This window comes from Sturnus vulgaris, chromosome 5 (genome assembly GCF_052056855.1).
Source record: "Sturnus vulgaris isolate bStuVul1 chromosome 5, bStuVul1.hap1, whole genome shotgun sequence".
Classification (NCBI taxonomy): Eukaryota; Metazoa; Chordata; class Aves; order Passeriformes; family Sturnidae; genus Sturnus; species Sturnus vulgaris.
The window spans coordinates 25,973,050-25,995,078 of NC_142247.1; the positions used below are offsets into that span (position 1 = coordinate 25,973,050).

The 22,029-nt window shown below is 40.3% G+C and overlaps 1 protein-coding gene across 30 annotated transcripts in view; it reads right to left on the reverse strand.

Moving 5' to 3' along the window:
• The window catches only part of ANKS1B (ankyrin repeat and sterile alpha motif domain containing 1B), a 405,789-nt gene that overhangs the window by 23,357 nt on the left and 360,403 nt on the right, over nucleotides 1-22,029 (reverse strand). For 14 of the 30 annotated variants that reach the window (XM_088165098.1, XM_088165094.1, XM_088165099.1 and 11 more), the window contains 4 exons: nucleotides 20,794-20,973; nucleotides 9,635-9,709; nucleotides 4,414-4,542; nucleotides 242-313 (listed from right to left, as the gene is read on the reverse strand). In XM_088165098.1, the coding sequence (XP_088021224.1) occupies nucleotides 242-313; nucleotides 4,414-4,542; nucleotides 9,635-9,709; nucleotides 20,794-20,973 (456 nt within the window). The remainder of the gene's footprint in view (nucleotides 1-241; nucleotides 314-4,413; nucleotides 4,543-9,634; nucleotides 9,710-20,793; nucleotides 20,974-22,029) is intronic. The other 16 variants (XM_088165092.1, XM_088165095.1, XM_088165089.1 and 13 more) reach the window with 2 other exon arrangements.

Here is a 22,029-nt window from a genome sequence, read left to right on the forward strand (position 1 = left end):
ATGCATTTGGGGTTTTTTGTTAGATACAACATGCAAAATAAAAATTTATGTTTAAATTTTGGTATTACTTCAAATTAAGATGTAAGACAGAACAGATTTCCTATTGAATATCAATGTAAAAGCAAGGAAAGGAAATGGTAACAGTACATTACAAAAGCAAAAAGGATACAGTACAAGCAATCACAGACTGACGTTATTTAATATTATTACAATAGAGAAAGGAGTAGGATTACAAACTTACCCTCATCTTTGCACATGCATCCTGTGTTGACTCTGTGCCTCTTAACTCTTTTACCAGCATGGAGCCTAAATACTAAAACAAAAATCCATTAAACTTAAATTAACTGAAATTCCAGAACTGACAAACATCTGCAGAAACGCACTAAAAATGCTTTAAAAAACCTAATGGTAGCAATCAATTTCTTAACATATTGCTTTAGATTTTTTTTTACATTGCAGTTCTTTGACAAATCATTTAAACCAATGTGTTAATCAACCCATGAAACAAGAATGCACAGCAACACGTGTATTGAATCAGCTGGAGTTCTTTGAAACAATATCTGAAATCTTCTAGTTTGTCATTTTAGTTACTGAAACAACAAACAAATACTACAGATTCCATCTTAAAAAAGCCATTTGATTATAAAATGGAGAATTTTCTTTTTTTAGCTGCCATCTGCCAAACTCCTATTGTTATGTGTGCAATCATGTGGATGAGAAGGCCAGCAGTGATCTTAACCTCAGTGTATTCAATCTGTAACTAATTTACGTGCAAATAGCAGAGCCCCATGTCAGCAAAGAGAGACAATAAATCTGTACTAAAACTAGCTTAAACTATTATGTCTTCCTAAGGAAAGGCTGACCCTGAACTATTATTTTGAAGCCTGTAGTGACCTGGAGGAGGGCTCCAGATGTGTGAGAGGAAGCAGCAGGCTGCTGTGTCCTGGTTCAGCTGACTGGATACCACCAGAGGAGCCAGCTCATCTCCAAAGGTCACAAGGCAGACAGTGCCTCAGTGACACAGCCCCTGTGCCACAGACCTCTCCCTTGCTGGCACACCCAGTTTGAGCCCTCCTACACCCTGACAGCAGCCCTGGCTCCTCTGAGGTCTCAGTAACCCCCCACACCTGCTGCTCCTCCAGGGATGGAGCTGGCTGCAGCATTCCTGCCATTCCCACCTAGCAGCAGGGGGTCCTGTTATGGCAAACTGGGCTGTACCAAAGCCACAGCACACTCTGAATGTCTCCTATGGATGCTACAGGTGTGCCTATCTGCTGGTGTGCTTGTGCTCGGGACATTTCTGAATTTCTGTGTGATGTCACATGCAAGTCTGGCTTAAATGAGCAGAGAGCACAGCAAGGCACCCCTCACCTGCCCTTCCCTAGGGACAAAGAAGTCTCTCTGTATTCTCACTGCAGCACAAGGCCACAGCTTCTTCTAAGTCTCCAGTCCTAAGTGAGCAACACGGGAGCAGAAGATAAGTCATGCCACTGTGAGAATATGGTGAGTAGGCTGCAGGAGGAGAGAAAGCACCGTGGGCAGGAGCCTCTTTCTGGAGGATGCTGCAGCCCACCACTGCTGACCCATCTCACCAGACTGACTTCTCTTGGAAGCAGCCTAAGCTGACCCAACCAGATGGTGAACCAGCTTCAGCTTAGACAAGAACCTATCAAAAAGAACTTCAGATATAGATGAATGTAAGCTGGAACTGAACAGACAGTGTATTGGTTCAGTTCTCTGGTCTCCTGACCTAAACTGATATATTTTCTTTAAAACCTTCAGTTTATGCTGTGTACTGGAGGAGTCTCTGACCTGCAAGAAAATGCATAAATATTTCAATGTAGACAGTAGCCAACACAGCAATTACTGAGAAACACTTTATAGGGCATTATAAATGGGCTGGTGAGCAACATCAACACTACCAGATAAGCACAAGCATAAAGGAATGAATGAAGGGCATTCCTAGAGGACTGCAGATGTGAAAGATTCATAAACCAGCAGCTGTGAGTCCAGCTGGGGGCTGGATGGTGACGTGAACAGGGCTTGGGGCATTAATTTGACAGGACAGTTTGATACTGCCCTTGAAGAAAAACAACGAATTTAAAGCAAACTCTGAAATTAGAAGAGTAAACAAAACCATATTGAATTGAACTCTGTTTTCCACTGAATCGTGCTATCTGACACATTTGGAATCCTTAGCCTTCTCTGGGCAGGTTACAATTAATGTCTTCATTTTTTTGTTTGGTTGGATGGTTTTTGTTTCGCTTTGGGTTTTTTTGGTTGGTTTTTTTTTTTCTTTTCCCCCTCATTTTTAAAATAGAGAACAGTAAAACAAATTGGTTTTTCCTTGAAAGCTTCTAGTTGCTCAGACACCAGGGTAAAAAAGCAGTGTCTTTTGCTTATAGCAGAAGAGGAAGAAAGAGAAGAAAAGGAGAGCTCCTGTCCCATCTGCACAGCAGCAAAAAGCCTCAGCTGAAGGCATTCAGAAATGCTTCCCAAGGTGGAATAGACAAACAAATCACAGTAGTACCATCCAATTTAGTTGTCAGAAAAATACAAAACTCTAGGAGGAAATTTTGCTTCCTTTTGATTTCTGTGCTTTTGGAAACATTCCTTCTCAAACACCCAGGGCATGTGGGAAGCAATACAGAGAACATCCAACAGTCTGACTGATAGATGTGGCACAGAGTGAAAGCCACCCCAATTATAACTTACAAGCCAGGGTTTTATCCTGTAAGGCTGAGGTCAATACAGCTCAAGGAGCTGAAGCCAAGTGGTGACACCTGTTCCCTAGGAAAGGAAGGCTTTTCCTTAATCACCACTAGCTTGGATATTCCTGGTCATTCCAGATTAATTTCTTTAATGATCCATCTTCCAGTCTACTACAAAGGTTACATCAGATTATGAATTTACTGCTGGATCATGCAAAAAGAGAAAAGGCACTTGAGATAACATGTTCCCTTCACTGAAAACTATGAAAAATATTTAAAGAACTAGAAGTTGCTAACCTTCTTTTTCAATCTGAGGTGAGCAAGGAGGTTTTGGATAATAGGAGAATAAGACTGAGAGCAGTTGAGATCCTTGACTGTAACTTGCTGAGGAAGGCAGAGGTTCTAGTTACTGTCCAGGGATAATCACTGCATGCATGGCAATTTTTAAGCCTGTGAGGTTCTGATGGAAGACAGACATGTGCTCCAGAAAGACAGGTCTGTGTCACCCCTTCTGCCCCTCTTCAGCGGGAGCCAGGCTCTGTCTCCCCTGCATTTGGTCTCTAATTCCTACTTTCCCAGATATGCCTTAAATCTGGTCCAGCAACCTCCAATTGTTCCCCAAAGTGCATCAGTATTTAATGAACAGAGCATTATCCTAAAAAGCACCAAAGATCCAAGCCCCTTCAAGTGAAGATCTCAACCCCATGGCCTGGACCAGTAGTTCACCCTCAGCTATTATCCTGAAGTCATTGCAACTACTGAGCCCCTTTCCTTTGTACCCTAAGCCAGCCTTCCTTTGTAGGGCAGCCACTCCAGAGAGAGCACAGTGGGCTGGCAGGCACCTTCAGCAATGCTTTCCATAAAGTCAGAAGGGGAAATGCAAACCTTTAAAAAGGTGGGCTGAGGTACTTCTTCAGCTCCCCAGAAGCTCCAGTGCCCCCATCATGCTGACAGTGAACTCAAGATTTCAGAAAACTGTTTTCCGTTTAAAAAAAAAAAAGCCTTTCAATTATTTCTGTACTGCAGGAGACCTTTCTCTCCTCCACAAGCATTTATAACAGCCAGAAAAGACTAATTGTCTTTAGTTGTAAGGGGAAGCTCCATTTCTCCAGGGATGGGAAGTAGTAATCACCTGCAGCCACATGAAGGTAAAAATAAGCATGTCCTGCCCTGCTGGAACTGACTGGCATTTCAAGGAGTCAGGTTTGGAGAGGTCTGAATGTGCCCTTGTCCCATGGATGGAACCCTCATCTCCTTTTTCCCTATTTCCTGTCCCAAAAACACATGTATAAAGTTCAGGCAGGCAACACTAACTGCTGTGCACATAGCATTAAGTTAGGTAAGAGGATCCCATACTATGTTTTATTATTCTTTCATAACTACTAGACAGGGACTTGTAAGACATGAAAGTAGGGGTGCTTACTCTCACTGTCACTTCAACAACACTTAGCCACTTACTCATAGTGCCCTTTCTCTAAGACAAATGCCACATGGACTACAATGTATCACACAATTCATAGCAAAAAAGTACTGTGCATCCTTGTTTCTCATTTATTACAATTATAGTATTTCAGAAGTAGTGACCTGTCTCTCTAAAAGTGACTGAAAAATATTATAAATGAAAGTAAAACACAACAGACTATCAAAATCCAAGTTTGATATATCTACCCCAAATCAAACCACTAAATTTATCAACACTTACAAATGCTTTATAATCGCATGACTGGAAAATGAGTTTCTCTGGATGATGCTGCCAATATTGTACAGGCGTTGATGCTGTGGCTTCATTTGGCGGTCTCAAGGTAATTGAAGGCTCTCCCCAGTCTCCTGTCTGAAAATCACAGTTGTTCAAGAAGTAAGAGTATGTGCAGGAAAATTCACTATAAAGTAGCCCTCCACTGTTGTGCTCAATTAACATGGATTTATTTTCTAGACATAGAGCCATGTTACTAAAATAAGGGAACACAACTCCTACAATATTTTTCATGATTTAATTTATAATCCAAAATCATCTACTGTAGTGTTTAATGAGGCTTTAATTAAATCTCTGCTTTGAGAATAAAATCATTAGGCACCGGAAATGTTCCTTAAAAATAAGTGTTTACAATACATATATGAGGATGAGAGCACTTGAGAAAAATCATGAGATGCACAAAAATGCCTTTCACAAATCCTGCTATGTGTTTTACAAGCTTTTCTGCACAGTTAATATGCCTTCCATTATCCTGCACATATAACCAATAACTAACTTTCCTAAATGGCTAAATAACAGACACATTACTTTGATCTGAAGACTTATCATACATTCTTCAAACACACGAGGCATTCTTTAATCTCTTTATGAATATTTACTTTGATCACCTTCTCTTGATGCCTCATTGTGGAGGTACTAAACATCACCCTTCCACATTCATCCTTCTCACAGATATAGGAGATTGCCTTTCTGAGCTGTCATCTCCTCTCTTTCCTCAAAGCCCTCAGAGAACACAGGTAGGAGTGCAGTTTGATGCCAAACCCCTTAGCTGCACACTTCTTCCCTCCAAAAGAGCCAGTGCAGGCATCAGTACAGGAATGTCCCCAGCCTGGCAGCGCTGGTCTGGGTCTTGCTTGCCATTGTGTATTTGGGATCATGGCTCCATAGGACCTGAACTGACCTCTCCTTGGGGGGCTCCTTTTACCTTCCAGGCATATTGCATCAACTCACTTTAACTGAAAATGACCCGTGCATGGAATTCTCCTCTTCCTAAGCCCTCTTCCCTCTGCCACCACCCTCACTTCTCTCCTATCCTGTCTGGTCTGGACTGCCTCTCAATTCTCCTCACAACTCTGTCTTTTCGCAATTACACTTGTCCTTCCTGATCCTCCTCCTTCTCCTGCCCATTCTCTCTAAAACTATTTTACCCTTTCCTTTATGATTATTTCAGTTTGGATTGTGCTACTTCTTTCTTTACCTGCACTTATGTCTGTGTATTTTCTCTGTATGCCATATTGTTAAAATATGTGTTGAAACTGACAAGGAATTGTCATCAGTATTTCACACAGAACATGGCTAGAAGTTTACACTTTTATAGCAAAAAGAAGTTAAGCATCAAAAACACATGAAAAAGATCTTACCAAAGACATTCAAAGTCTGGCAAACTATCACATCTTACTAATTAAGTCGGGACAGAGTAAACAGAACAAGTACATCATTTTCATGTGTCACAAAATAACAAAATGACACGCATTCACACAGCTCTGCAATGGAAAGCAAGAGATAAATCTGGAAACATCAACATTACCCTGCCATTATGGCAACTTCAAGCAAGAGAACATCATAAAACAACGAACCTAGTTACTGTTGACACCATTAGCAAATCTACCAATTACACAGTACTGTAATTTCTGTTTTGCCTAGTTAAGTTGCCTATAGGCCATGGATATGTCTTCAGCATCAGATTTTGAAAGGAAAGCAGCAGAAGCAATTGCTTCAAATTTTGTAAGTTTGCATCCACAAAAGTGAGTCGTTCTGGCCACTAATGCATAAAAACTTTCTATCTTATTTAATCTGAAGTGGGAATTTGATTTCTTTATGAGGCAGTTCTTATAAAATAAGATTTCCATCATATTACAAGGGGCAAGGATCTGCATCCTTATTAGTGGAGTCTGTCTTTGACAACAAGAGATGGACTGTACCCATCATAAATTCTCAGTGTGTTCAGCTGTCTCTTATGAAGACTGTTCAAGGCCACAGCTAACAGACTACTTGGCTTTAGTTTTTTTTTTCCTTAATAAAGATACACTCCTGCATGTTCTGTGTAAGGAAGCAGAGCTCAGGAGGTACATCCTGGCCATTTAGCAAAAGGTTCCTATGTGGAGAGGGAGTAAATTCAGGACAGAAAAGCTGCAAAAGTACATCTTTTGAACACTGGTTTCTCTACCAAGGAAGCACAGGGATGGCCATGAAGCAGGACCAGAACTTCTACTGAACAAGTGACCAGGGTCAGTGCTCCAAACCCTTCTGTTGCACTGCTCAGCAGGAAAAGGATAGCACTGGCAAATTGTGCAGGGAGTAAAGTGAGTACATAATTTTAGTTTGTTTCCCTTTTACACATGAAGTATGAAAAGCATAGAGACCTGCATTGTTTCTGTCTGTAAATAAAGGGCAGAAAAAGGGGAACAATGATTACCTCTTGTTTTGGCTCAATTTTATAAAGAAATGAGAAATAATCTTCAACCACGCAAATAAAACTAGTGTATGAGAAACTTAGAGTGGGATTTTTTGGACACCATGTTTGTATCCATTGAATTCTCTATAAATGTAATCATCCTACTACCTACTCCTTTAAATTAGACAATTGCCGAAATTACTATACGTATCTCTAGGATGTCCCAGACATGCACTAGAGCTGAGGTTAGGGCAGTGCAGACATACAGGATTTCTGCTGTTCCTGACAGACCAGTGCCCTGGAGGCCTTTCATGTATTTCTGTGTGTCTTGTAGAGGGAGCAGCTACTAAGAAAAGTGCATAAAATTAAACACATAGATATAGATTCTTATGAGGGATGGAGGAGACACTGTAGATATTCAACATTTTCTTTTACAGCTGTATCATTGGTGTTTTTTAATACTCAGCAGAAGTGGTTCACAGTTCCCTTTCCTTTTGTTTCTTACCAAGCTCCTTAGACTTTTAAACAGTACTATTGTTAGTATTCATAACCTACTTAGACTGAGTTGTAACAGGGTAGTCTCCAAAGCCCAGATCCATGAAGACGTTTAGAAGTGTAATTCCTATTACATATTCCCTATGCAATTTCCTTTCTTATTTTTATTCTTTTTTTTTTTTTTAAGGAAAGAAAATCTTTTAAACAAGATTTAGACAGCTAAATACATTCATAAATCCGTGTCTAAAAACCTCACCAAGAAGAAAGGGAGCTTCTCAGCTGACTAGATACTGAAATGCTGAGATTTAGGATGTGATGACGACAGCTAACGTCAGGTAAAATACAAAATAGGACCATCTTTGACCTAGAGAAGACTTGAAACCACAAGGCTCAAGTCAGGGTGGAAAAATATTAATTACTAGTAGTCCTAAATCTGAGGAGTTGATGTGGAACAATTTATGGGTGATATATTGAGATTCAGGTCCTTCATAATCACCTAATACACTTTTCAAGCAGTACAGAAATGTTCATAAATTGCTGTGCAAGACCAACTATAATGTTTGATTTAAGTTTTAAAAATAGATATGATAGGATAAGGATTTTCTGGTTTGAATATTTAATTTGCAATTATAAGAAATAATCAAACATTTAAGCTTATGTATTTTTTATGACACAATATACGGATGGAGATATTTATCTCTCTGATGAAGTAGAAAGGCAAGAGATAATTTCTTCCTCATCTAACTTTACAGCTCATCAGACAGCTGTGCAATTTATCACATGGTTTTTGCTGTACCGCCTGTGGTTTAGTATTCTAACCTCCCTATGACTTTAACCAGCACCTTTCCTCTCTTTGGCCTCAGCCAACTTGAAAAAGAAGATTTTTTTTTGTTCCACATTTTGCAGATAAAGAATTTATAATCAGAAAATGATCTTAAGGCAGGTGCCAGAGAGGTAAGGATTCAATCCTTTTGCAATGACAGCTTTTAATAGCCTTAGAGAACAATACCCTGTGCTCTTGCAGTATTTTACAACCCCCAAAATGGGCAGATATGCACTTCTCAGTGCTCTAGAAAAGGCTGGATGCTTGATGTCAAATGAACTACAGAAGTAGACTACAGCTATTATTTTCTCTACAATTTTTTCTACAATTGCTGCACATTTTCCTATCTTATCCCATTCTCTGAAAAGTGTATTTGACTCATATTAAAGGCACCTGGATGCAGAGATAGTCGCAGATAAGAAATAACCTCAATAAATCTATAAAAATCTAACACCTCCCTCGTCTTTTTATAAAAATGTCAAGTTAAAAAGACTCCATGCTAAAAGGAAGGAAAAAACCAAGAAGGTCTGGTTTTGAGTGGTTTGAATGTAGTTATTTTTAACAAGGACCACATCTTATAACTTTTCACCTGTTAAGCCTCATGCCTAGTTATGGTAACGTGTATTAGTCACCATGACAACAGCAAATTGGAGCACACATGGATATAACAGCTCTGGCTGAAACATTTATAATTCTTTCCCTGTAAAAATTTGAAATGTTCTGCAGACCAGTTGAATCCTCATTATTTGCTTGTGCTTCAATTCCTAGAGGAAGACCAATTTTTTTAGCTGCTTAAATGTTTGGCTTTTGAAATAATGGAAACGGATTCATGGCGTACTTCAGATTTAAAATACTTCTGAAGCTCGGTAGCCAAAATGACCCCTCTCTGGCAGAAGTGTTCCAAGGAGGCGTGAGAGAATGATGAGAAACCTACAGCCGCTCTCAAATACTCTGCTGAACGAGTGTCTGCTGTCCTCGGCACGCTGCAGCACGGGTCACCAGGACTGCTCTCACGTGCACAGCGCTTGTGGCCGCCACACAAGTGACAAAACCCCGGGCACCATCGGCATTTACCCCCGGCTGGCCCCGAGCGCCTCCGCCAAGGCGGCGTGTCACCTCAGCTGGCCAAAGCCTGCAGACCAACACAGAGAGGGCAGCACGACACACTGCGGGGGCGAAACTGTGCAAACCCAGCTGTTTACACGGTTTGTACACGCAGGAGGGAGTGGACAAAAAACACGAGGGACAGAACTGAAAGCCCCCCTGAGCGGGGCTGCTGGCGGTGCCCCCGACACAGCACGGCACGACACAGCACTGTGCACACACGGCCCTGCGCGGCCAGGACACGGCATGGGTGGCCTCCGTCATTTCAGTGACACGACAGCCGGAGATGACACCAAGGCGACACACTGCACATCCATAGAGTGACAACATAGCCATTCATCACTGTATCTTACATTATGAACCTGGTGAATCGATGAGAAAGGATATCCTGCATTCTGGTTGGTCCAGATCTCACAGACCGAAGACTGCTAATATAAACAGAAAACTGTATCTCATCTTGTAAATATTAATGCGCTGCAACTGCCAAAAGGCAAGAATAATTAAGAAAAGGCTTGCAATAATACGAAAGAAGGAAGCAAAACAGTTGTAAAAAGTAATTCTTTCATTTATTTGCCGACACAATATTTTTGGACTGAATGAAAAGAAACATAGCTTATTCAGAGACCTTAGAAGAGGTTTCAGACTGTGAGTACAAGAAAACAATATAGTCAGAAGCGCTCATGATGTAAAGAGATAAAGTTATGCAAGCATAAATAGAAATTGCCTAGATCAGAAGAAATACTAGTAACTTTCAGGTTTTGGCAGGAAAGAAGTTTGAAGTCAACATGCCAAGTAAGTTTTGAGACTTAAATCTCTCTGTGTTGGAGACATTCACAGGGAGAAAGGAAGGGAAAAATCTGGCAGCACAATCAACAGGAAAAATACATTTTCTTTATAACAATTACCAGAAATGAATGCATTGGAATTTAGTGAAGCAGCTGCCCACCATCTCCTCCCAACAACAGTTCCTTTGCATATTAAGATACAGATAATATTACCTTTGGCATTGACCATGACCCCAGTGTGTAAATGGAAGGTTTCAGCCTACCCTCTACATTATTGTACAGAGAATCTGTAGTAGCGAAGCAAAATAAGCATATTGTAGCATCTCTAGCAAAAGCAGCAGAACTAGGCAAGCACAGCATTCACCAGCATCTTTTATATATTTCCTTGTTTGGACAATTGTCAATAAAGCATCTGTGGCACCTCAGCAAAAGCTAAAATAACATTTTACAGTAGCCAGGCAACTAAAACCAAGCATCAGACATAGGATCTGCCCACGCTATCTTCAGCAGGCAGCAACAAAAGGCAATAAACAGACATGAAAAATGCAACTGCAGCATCCAGAAAAGATAGCAATTAATATACCAGTAATTTAACAACATCAAGAACGTGCATTGCTGATTTTTGTCAGCAGCAGCAGCAGGAATTTAGCACTAATGCTCAAATCAACCTGGAGAAATGCAAGTCTTCTTAAAATATGACTCTTGCTCTTACCTTTTGTAGCCTGCACCCTGGCTGCTGACAGAGTAAGTTACCACTTCTGGTTACTGTCAGGGAAGCCTGGCATCCTCTGGACTGACTACAGAGAGCTGCCAGACAGCCTGGTGGCTGTCTAATGCTGTTAATTGTCCCTTATTTCCTACAAAATGCATGAGCACACATCCCTTCTTCCAGCTTCAGTAATTTTAAAACTTTCACATATGTGGTTAATTCCACCTCCTGCATCTGTTTCCGAAGTTCCTTGCTTCTTTTTCACGATGTGCAGGGCTCTACATTTTCATAGCATTAACTAATTAAAATTTTAACTTTTGTTCAGTCTTCTACCTCATCCCCTACAACTTGCTACAAACTAGTCCTCTTCCATGTGATGAACACAGTCTCAGTGCAAGCAAAATACTGCTGCAGCTTCTTCTGCAGTGCCATCCTTAGGACATTGCACTAGTGGTTCCCAATGAATGACCTTTTTCAGTGTATGCTAAGCAAACTGAATTCTGGATGTTCTGGCCATACCCATCACTGTGATGCCTATATCTGTTTGCCTGAGGAGGGGAAGATTTCTGAATAGGAATACATGGCAGAAGATTGTGCCTGTTTTTCAAGAGAAGAGCAAAGAGAAGGCATTTCCATGTTGGTGCAGCATGCCCAAGCATCTGGTAATCAAGGTAGTCAACTGACTGCACTGCTATTCTGAGGTAGTGAAAGCAGTAAGGGATGCAGCAGGATACTGCATGCTGGCAGATGTTTTATTTCTCCCCAGAACTGGCAAGGGGTTGCCATGATGCTGCCACATCGTGCAGCCACTTCTCAGCAGCATGATACTCTTGAGACAAAAGTGTGCCCTTAAATCCTGCCCCTCTCGAGGACTTGCCTTTAGGGATGGGCATGGGCCCTCAGCCAGCTCAGTCCTTCAGCTGCCCTGGTGCTAACTCAGGGACAGATAACCCTGCAACACGTGTGTGCCCTGGCTTTAAGCTGCTCCTTTTAAAAAGAGGGCAGGGAACTAATCCTCTCTTACACTTGTCAATGATACCCATCCTGCCCCTCCTGCCCCAGCCCATCTTCTCCCAGATGGAAACACACAAATTTTGGGTCAAAGTCCCTGCTTCAATAACTGTTCAAGTGAACTTCCCCCAAAAACAGATCTACCTCCAGAATTAAAGGTTTAAAGGTTGAAACTATCTTTAAATATAATCAACAATAAATCAAGCAGACTAGCAAAGACTGAGAATCTCCCACAACTCCACGAATGCCCAGTCAGAAGGGCAGCAGTGCAAAACTCATTACTCAGTTTTGCATTCATTAATGTTTGAATGACTAAGGTACTAAAATGCAGTGCAGATGGAACATTAATTTTATGGATGGTAATGAATTCAAATTCAGAAATCAACCTTTTCCTTGCACCATTGTAGAAATATTTAGCATTTACTATATACATATTTTATATCTTCAAAGTACTTAAAATTTTTAATGAATTATGAAATGCCCAGGAGAAGCACCTGAAGTTGCATATCCCTGTGGTGGAGAGGAAGGAACCAAGGCAACAAAAAAGGTTATGTGATTATCTGAGGCCAAAAAATAGGCAGTAGAAGGAAGAATGGGGATTAGGCTTCAAACACTCACAATTTTCAGCTCCCAAAACATATGCTCTCAAAAAAACCCTAAAGAATTCAATCTGTGCATATACTTCCACCACAACAAACACAAATACACTTGGGCACCCAATACCACTGACACAGAGGTTTTGTGAAAGAGTTTAACGAAGAACATTTTCCTAAGTAATATGGCAAAGAAGAGCAAAACAATAGCATTACCTATTGTCTGATTAGTATCAAACATGCTGCTATCTTAATACTTCCCAAAGATAAATTCTTACAAGCAATGTCACAGCAAGACTCTGCTATCACATCCTTTTTGCAGTGTCCCACGCATGAAAGGTTTCCCTGTCTAGTTACAGTAGAATCCAACTCTGACAGGCAGGATGGGCAAAGGAAGCGTGGAAAGATTTATCCAGGAAAAACTTTAGGCTTCCTCCTTATAGACTAGGAAAACATGGCTGATAATCTGAAGAAAGAAAGTAACTTTAAGACCGATCATAAAAATCATATGCTTTCTAAGGAGAGGAAAGTGGCAGAAAAAATACCTGGACAGCACACACAGGAGGAGCAGGAGCCAGGTGGAAGGCAGTCCAGATGTATTCATTAAAGCTCAATGAATTTCACTCAATGGCATGTTAGGAGATGTTAAAGATTTACCTAAATTAGGAGTAATTATCCTTGAAAAGTCATAGAAGATACTAAAGGACCAAAGAAGGGCTAAAAGAGTATTTAAGATGAGAGGAAAGGAAGGTTCAGAAAGTTCCAGCCAACCTAACTGCAGGGACCAGCAAGTGACTAGAAATGTTTAAAAATCCAGCCACCATACCCTGGTTCTCATGACCTTTTGACATTGCTCCTGGCCATTTGAAATAAACACTCAGGAGTATATGTATGCATGTGTATATTTATATGTATGTATACATTATTGAGAATAACAAAGAAAAAGTGCAATATTGCCTTCCATGTGCTACCAAGACAGCTTCTATGAACCAAGAAAGATTCAAGATATTCATAATGAGGTTCTTCAGTATGAATCAGATCAAATTTCCTTCCTGTGTTGGAGAACTGTTGGTAAACCAGCAGCAGCAAGGAGAAGTACAAGACTTGTACACTGTGGACTCCTGATGCAGCATGTTTCAAGAATGGTTATTGGTATTTAAGCACAAATGGACTGAACATGTTGAGGCAATCTGCAAGGACCTGCTCCATGCTGTGGCTTGGAGGAGTGCCAGTGCTCTGTAAGGAAGATCCAGAAGTCAAGGTCTTCTCAGAATGGTCTAAGAGCTGAAAACAGATCTGATGAACTAGAGATCAGTCAGATGAAATTTAGTAGGATTACAGAAAGAAATAAAATAGCAAATAAATTAGCAAAGTGATTTAGGTTGGGGGAGGTCAAAAGAGATCTGAAAGTTTCAGTATACTTCAAATTAGATAGAGCAGTCTTTCAAAAGAATGAGAATATAAATCACAGGATAATTCATGCTGCAAGGAAGCTCAGGAAAGCTCCACTCCAACTCCAGCTGAAAGCAGGAGCAGCTGTGAGATGAGACCAGATCGCACAGGGCTTCATCCTGTCAGGTCTTGAAAACCTCAAGGACAGAGACTGGACAGACTCTGTGAACAACCTGTCCCCCTGCTTGCCTGTCCACAAGGGGAGAAAATTCCTCGTGGCTTCCAGAGTCCCTCTTTCAGTTTTAGTACCCAAAGCCATGTCTTCTCCAGCCAGCCTTGGCTGTGCAGACTCTCCTCAGAGGGCAACTGCTTCAGCTCCCAACCACCTCGGTGGCCCTTTGCTGAATTTCCTTCTCCTATATAAAAAAACCTCAGGTATTTAATGAAAGTAGATGCTGCATCCCTGAATGTTCTCAAAGCTGGGGAGAGAGCTTGCCTTACAAGCAGAAATAACTGCAATTTCTCCTTAAAAAAAAATCTTCAGATATGAAGAGTGAAATTTGTATTTCCTTCAGAGAAGCAGAGACTCAAAATATCACTTCTTATTAGAAGAATTACATGTTTTTCACTGGTTTATTTCTTCTGCTTCTCCTGAAAATACTTTACATCAAAATTTCCAAACAACTGGGCCTCTTGGACTGGCTCTCTTTCAGCAAGAAGTGGGTGATAGGTGTGAGCTCCTTCTCATTGACAATACCCCTTCTGCTGGTGCTGCCAGCTTCCAGTGTACCCCAGCCTCAGCCTTGCAGAGAGGATACAAACACCAATGGGCAAACACCAATAAAGATTATGAGACTGTAAGTATCTATCTTTCTGCAAAAAAAATCTCCAAACAACAAAAACGCTCTTTCAGAAAAGCTCCCCAAACTCTAAGAACAGCTTTTTTCCCAGCAGATCAAAAATGTAAATGTTAGATATTAAAATTCAGTTTTTATACAATCTTTTCAACGTAGACATTCTAGTTCACAAGACTGAGTGTGAAAAACAGTAAATTAATGAAGAAGACTTGTCCTTTTCTTGGTGTAGTATTTATGGCTAAAGTTTGGATCATTAATACTGAATATAGAAGCAGCTTCCTTAATTCCATCTGCTGAAGCAACTTGTAGGTATGATCCACCTCACATGAATTCAGTTCTAAAATATTAGCCTCTGTAACATTTTTGAAAAAAAAATTCTTTCTCTATTCAGGCAGAAATTAAATAGATTTATAAGGTCTTTATCCGTTTACTTGTCCATTGTTCAGAGAAGTGTCGGATACCCCATCCATGGAAGTGTTCAAGGCCATGGTGGATGGGGCTGTGAGAAACCTCCTCTAGTAGGAGGTGTCACTGCTCAGAGCAGGGAGGTTGGAACTAGATGATCCAGCCCAGTGATGGTTCTGTGATTGTATGAAATACACAATTCTCAAGAGATCTAGAGATGAAAATGAGCTGAAATTTACAGATCAAGATACAGCCATCTGTGGCGTTTGCATCTATGTGAATTGCAAATACAACTGCCAGCAATAGATTTAGTTAAGCATTTTTCTTTTGATGTTAAATTGAAGGTCGTCACAGTTCAGTCATCTTTCCATATTAAATATATAATGCACCTAAAATATGAACAAAGTATGCATTTTGTTTGGATTTGACTTCTTTTTTTAGATAGCTGTCTATTTATCCTCACAACATAGACTATTTTATGCTTATAAAAAATGGAAATTAATAGCCTAAGAAGTAACAAGAGAATGAATCTAGACAACTATATTTTTGTACTTATTGCTTCAAATATCAACTAGCAAAGAATTCTGTTATTTCATGAGTAGCTTCAACCATTGATAAAAAACCTCCTTCATTGCTTCTTAGATAATCTCATTTTACACACCAGTATTCTCTTGGGCGTATTTTTCCTCATTCACAGTAATCTTTAAATCCTTCAAAAGCAGAGAAGACGGGAAAACAAACACGAAATAAGTAAATAAAAATGTCTTACTGTGGTTTAAAGTTACAAAACTAAAGATGACTTCTTTATTTTTGGCTCCTTCAAACTTTCTATGCCATCTTACTCAACTTGCAACATCCCTTTATGTCAGCTTTCCTAGCTGAAAAATGGAAGTACGATTTAAAATCACAGCCCTACAGTGCACCGGAAATGCAAATGCATTAGTATCTGTGAAGTATTTGGAAGACATTGCTGAGTTGAAGGTATTATTTCAGAAAGAAGCAAAAGTATTTCACAAATTTAATATAAATCTGTCTTTGCTAATTCTGCTTTTTTGTTTTGTTTTTATGACATTTCTCCTCTTCTGTACGTAAAGGATCTGTTGTACTAAATCCATTTAAAAGATTGTTCCCTGCATATCAATCCTAACCCATCAGTGAATTATTGTATTTTACAAAATAATGTTAAAAGGCAGAATTCCAACCATCAGGACAGATTTACTTCACAGTTACTGTGCAGTCATTACAATTACCTTACATTTAAGCTATCTTGCATTTTAGGGAAAAAAAAATTAAAAAATTTTTTAAAATTTAAAAAAACCAAAACCCAAGAGCCCTCAGACCATATGAATGAAGCAGCCAGAAAGGCTTAAAAAATTAAGTCTGACTTCAGCAACTCTGGGAAAGAACTTCTCCTATCAGCCTTAGTAAATAAGTTTTTCAACTCTCTCAGATCCTAAAAGATTTCCCTCCACCACAGTTCCCTGGGGTGCTCCCATATGGGCCATGGCCGGTTTTATCCTGTTACAAAGTCACCTGGCTCACTGGCAGTTCGTCCCTGCCCGCCGCCTCCCCAAGGGACAGACCTGTGCCAGCAGGCTCAGCACGGGGGAAGCCTGTCCCCGCTCTCCTTCTGCCAGCAGTGCCATGGCAGGGGTGCTTCCCGCACCTTCCACCATGGCAAAGATGGTTTTGGCCCCCACTCGTGGCTCAGGGCAGGGTGCAGAGCTCGGAGCACCAGGCAAGGGGTTTTAGGGAGCCAGGGGGGCTGAAAGCACCATGAGCCCCTGGCTGGTGCCATCAATAACCACGGCCTCGGGCTGGCAGTCTGCAACACGCCTGCACCTGGTACCTAAAGCTTCCCTCTGCCTGGAAAATCCTAAAAAGGTGACGTTTTAATTGATGTCTTTTAATGAACTTGGCTATCATTCCTTTCAACCTCCAAAGTTCTTCCCTGCACCTGTTTTGGGGGTGAATGAAGAGCTCAATCCCTTCAATGGGACTCCTCCTCCTACCGATCTGGGTTCCAAAGTACTCAAGTTTTGCCTGTGTGATTTCAGTTCTATTTTAAAGGTTCAGGCAATCTTAAGAACAACCTCAGCTATTTTAAACTATGTTAATTTGATCATACTAACCTACAGTTTGCAGGCTCAAAATTCAACATCTACAGCTAATGATGACTCAGACTACTCATTTCTTTCTAAATTTTTTCTTCTCCTTTTTTTTTTTTTTTTTTTTTTTTTTGAAAACAAACCATCTCACAACCTTCTGTATTACCATTTTGGCAGTTATGATTTATACAACCAGACATCACAGACTTTTGCATCTGGATGATGAACCAGAGGGTTGGATGACCAAACCTATTCCATTGGGGAATCTAAACTGGTTAGACTCATTGTTTGTATTACGATTTTCCCCTTAGGTCACAAACAGTCTGCTAGGGAACTGTAAATGAAGGTACATGCTGGCCTTGAGACAAAACCACCCACATTAAGTAAATTTAAATCAGTGCTTCCTCCAGGAAACAAAGAGTTGTATTACTTACAAGCAGATTTGATTATGGTTTAGAGAACTGTTTAAACACATCTAGCACATCAAAGGAAAACAGATTTAAGTTGTTGTGCTCATTGTTTAAGAAATACTGGTTGACTGATACAAAGATCAACATGCTTGATGACTCCCTGTAACAGTTTAGGAAAACACAGGCCATAGTAAAGATGGAAACATCCAGTTTCATCAAAATATCTTCAGATTTTCGATTATAAATTGAGGATAAGATAGTCTTATTCTAACATTTTTAAAATAAAATCAAGTTCATGAAAGCAATACAACAAATAATTTTGCAATACCATGTTGGCCTCTCTCTTCAAGGCCATAAAAACACCCATATATCTCATCATCAAGAACATACCTAAAACACTTCCAAAACATCACAGCATCCAAGATGTCTTTATGCACATTTGTGTACAATAGCATCCAGTAAACATGCAGATTCATACAGCAGCATGCACACAGCCTAGCAAAGAAAGGGGTAAGACAAAAGAACATTCTCAAAGCAATTCAAAAAATCCCTCTAGACCATTCTGTATGCAAGAAGTATTCTAGCTGGGAAGCTGGACCAGTATCAGTTCAGAAGTTGCTGCTGATCTGACACCAGCCAAAGGAACAAGCAAACTGCAAGGAGAAAGTTGCTAGATAAAAGAAAAACCCAAAAACCCCACAACACTCAGAGCAGAAGGTTCATGTTAAGAATCAGCTGGATCTCCTTTACTTCACAGAAACAATTATTTTACTTTTAATTTCAAATGGGCTTTGGGGGAAAAGACTGAAGGAAATATAGTTCAATTTGGCAGAACACACATTGCACAAAATAAATTTAAGAATCTATTTTTGGGCTAGAATGGTTGAAGAAATCCCTGATTAGCCTCCTAATGGGGTGAGTCCAATTTGTTGAGAATGATCACCAGAGGGAGTCATTGACTTTCCCATTAAAGTCAAAGGGAATTTTACATACATCAGGAATGCAGAATTTGGGGGCAGAGCTGAAAAAGACTTCAAACAGATTGGAGTTCAGGGAACAACACAAACCACAGTTTTATGGATTTAATCTGAATCCATTTTCTCCTTTGGGGTCCCCCAAAGGATGACAACTATATTCAATGGTTAAAATTAGAGAGAAGGCACTGGAGTCATCCATTCAGTAGGTACACACTCCCACAACGACAGAAAAAACACCCAACAAAAAAACCCACAAAAACACAGGCACTCCCCCCCACCAAACCAATTACCCACCCACCCAAGCAAAACCCCAAAAAACCCCCAACAACAACAAAAAAAATCCCTTAAGCACTTAATTGGTTCTACACCAGTGTGGAGTGGTGTAAGTAATAACTGCTCAGTTTTCTCTTTTAACTTTTAACATATCAGTCCTTCTGGAAATGCAGAATTCAACAGCACAAAGAAAATCTCCAGGCATCATCTATAAGAGTATGGCATACCTCTTGGGAATATCAGTAAAAGAAAGGAGTGAAACAGAGTCAGAAATAATTGTTAGCATAGGGGTTATTTTGTTTGTTTTATTTTTTTGTCTTCAATGCTAGTGACTAAAAGAGGTAGTGAGTATAGAGATTTGTGAACAAAGTGATAAAATGAACTAATTAGACAAATCAATGTATTTGGCCACAAGCAAGTGTGCATTTTATACCTAAATTTCATGACCTTCAAGAAATATTTTCATGTTAAGAAGTTGTCTTTTCTTTGCTGGACTACAGCTCAACCTTATTCTTGCCACAGAAGCCCAGCAGACTTTGGTTTGAAAACAAGCTCATTCACTCAGCAACTTTCTCCTTAATTCTGTACAGGAAGATTATATAGCAGAAAATTAGATTAAAAGAGGGCAAGGCAACAGCCCCACCCAACCAAATGCAATTTCACTTCCCTAAAAATGTCCTCTGAACAAATGGAATTCAATTTGTTTCTGTGTTCCCAGGTAATGGCAGCACCTTGTTTTGTTTGTTTATTTAATTACTTCTCGTTCATGTAATTAGCTGACAGACTGCAGCCTTTTGTTCATTATAATACAGTTATTTGCATAGCTGTTTCCATTTTGAGGTTGAATTTTGGACAGAGGCTCTATTTTGGGTTGTGGCAGGCAGAGACACTGCTGGGAAGCCTCATGCAGGGAAGCATGCAGCAACCTGCTCCTTCGTGGAATGAGTTGCTCCAGGAACTGCCCTGGCTGCCCATCTGCTTCTGACAGCAAATCAAAGTCCTGTTTCCATCATGCAGCATAAATCTGGCTGTCTTATCATCATAGGTATCACTGAAAACCAGTTGAGCTCATTCTAAAACACTTTCACCAACAGATTGTCCATGCATAATTTACTGCACTTTAGATTGAATATTAGGAAAAATTTCTTCACTGAAGGGGCGGTCAGGCATTGCAGTGAGCTGTCCAGGGAAGTGGTTCAATCATCATCCCTGGAATTGTTCAAAAAACATGTAGGTGTGCCTCTTTGGGACATGGCTTAGTGGGGAACATGGCAATGCTGAGTTAAGGGCTGGAGTTGAAGACCTGAAGGGTCAGTTCCATCCTACGTGGTTCTGTGGCATCACTCAATGTATGCTTAATTTAAAATTATCAGTACTCTTTCAGTGATTGGAAGAAAAAATTTAGAGATAGAGGCTACTTTAAGCTTTCTTTCATGAACCGTTTGATTTAACATCCAGTTGAGTCTAGCTCCGTTCAAATTTTTTTTGCATAGTTATATCTTTTTCTTTTTTCATATAATCAAAATATATCCCCAGATCACAGTTTTGCAGAATGCTGACCATTCTCATTAATAAATGCAGTAATCATCACCCTTCAAGTCCTCTGAGTTTCCAGCAGTGAACTGATGCAAGCTTACTTTTATCTAGGATGCTCAGAATTTCAGGAATCTGCACCTTATTACACAAATGAGGGGCAGAGTTGGTGCCAGGGGAAGACTGGACACTCTGGTGCACAGAAGCCACCTTCATCTCAGTGTCCGTGCATCTAAACACCCTCAAACCTCTACCTCTGAGGAGAAATTATACACCAAAATATCACTATTATGACACTATTTGAAATATAGAGAGCTGGAATAGACAGCTAGGAAAAATTGTCAACCTTTGCTGTTTATAACTCATGCTTCTTATACAACCCACTGCTCTGGTCAGGATTAGTACTGTAACCAAAAGCAGCCAGGCCCAGCGTTTTAGCAGCACTGGTTTTAGTCCTACCTGTGCCATCTGCCTCTCCAGCTTTGACCGGGGAATATCATCAAAATAATTTTCATTTCTTCTTCTCCTTGCATCGCCCTGCATGATAATGTGGGGAACGTCCAGGGAGCCACCAGTAGTGAAAGTGCTTTGGCTAAGTGATGGAGACAACTGAGGAGGAGTGTGGTTACCACTGGGTTCCTGGACAGAGAAAGAAAAATGCAGCATAAGAAGAACAGCATATTGCTGACTTCAAATCACATATTTAAAAGTGCATTTGAATGGTTCACACTAAAAAAATTATGGAACAATTCCTTCAGTAGAGGTTACTGTGGATGAATTTTTGAGATTTGCTACCTGCAGTGCTGAGCTCATGTAGAAAGAAAAATAGTTCACTGATTACATGAACTAGTAGCAAATTTCCTCCCCAAAACCTCCTTGTGTAATATATACTCTCTCCTGGAGATAAAACAGTGAGCTACTTCTTGTCGAGGCCCAAATAAAGCCATGATTTAGGATTAGCTATTTGTAAGATGAAATACATTCTCACCACTTCTGAGCAGCTGCTCTGAGCAGTGAAAGTGATTTGAACACTAGCAACACCTCTTGCTGGAAAAAAAGAAATGCATGTCCATTTACACAGTATAGACATTTTGTTGCAATTTTTATAGGTTTTGCAGAACATCCATTTTAACTTGAAGTACCAGACATCAGACACAAGCTAAATACCAATTCCTAGAATGCATGAAAGCATCAGAGTACAAATATTTTACTTGGCTTTTCTTGTTACTGCTACTGAACTGTAACCTTGTGTTAGTGTGATAACACCACACAGAATTGATACATGAATGCTACTTAATAAATAAATAAACAGGTCCTTCTGGTATACATTTTACCAGGATCTGCCACCACACTGGCCACAGCCAGCCATCCTGTGTACCTTTGGAAACACCTACTCTCATGCACAGGACACCACTTGTTCAAACACCAGCTACAAACACTGGTGTCCAGGTCCATCATTCCACCCTCTCTTGGAGCTCCATCAGCAGGAGCAGGGAGCTACAGTGTGCTGTCCAGTTTGCACCAGTACCACCCAGTGTGAGCAGAAAACACTGTCACTGCAGCTGAATGGGAAATGCTCCTCTCTCATGATGCAGAGTACTGGCAGAACGTGCCCAGAAGCACATGTACTCAGAGCAGACCTCCTCTTAACCACCTGCTGCTGTAATGCTCTATTTCCATACTGAGCAACAAGAG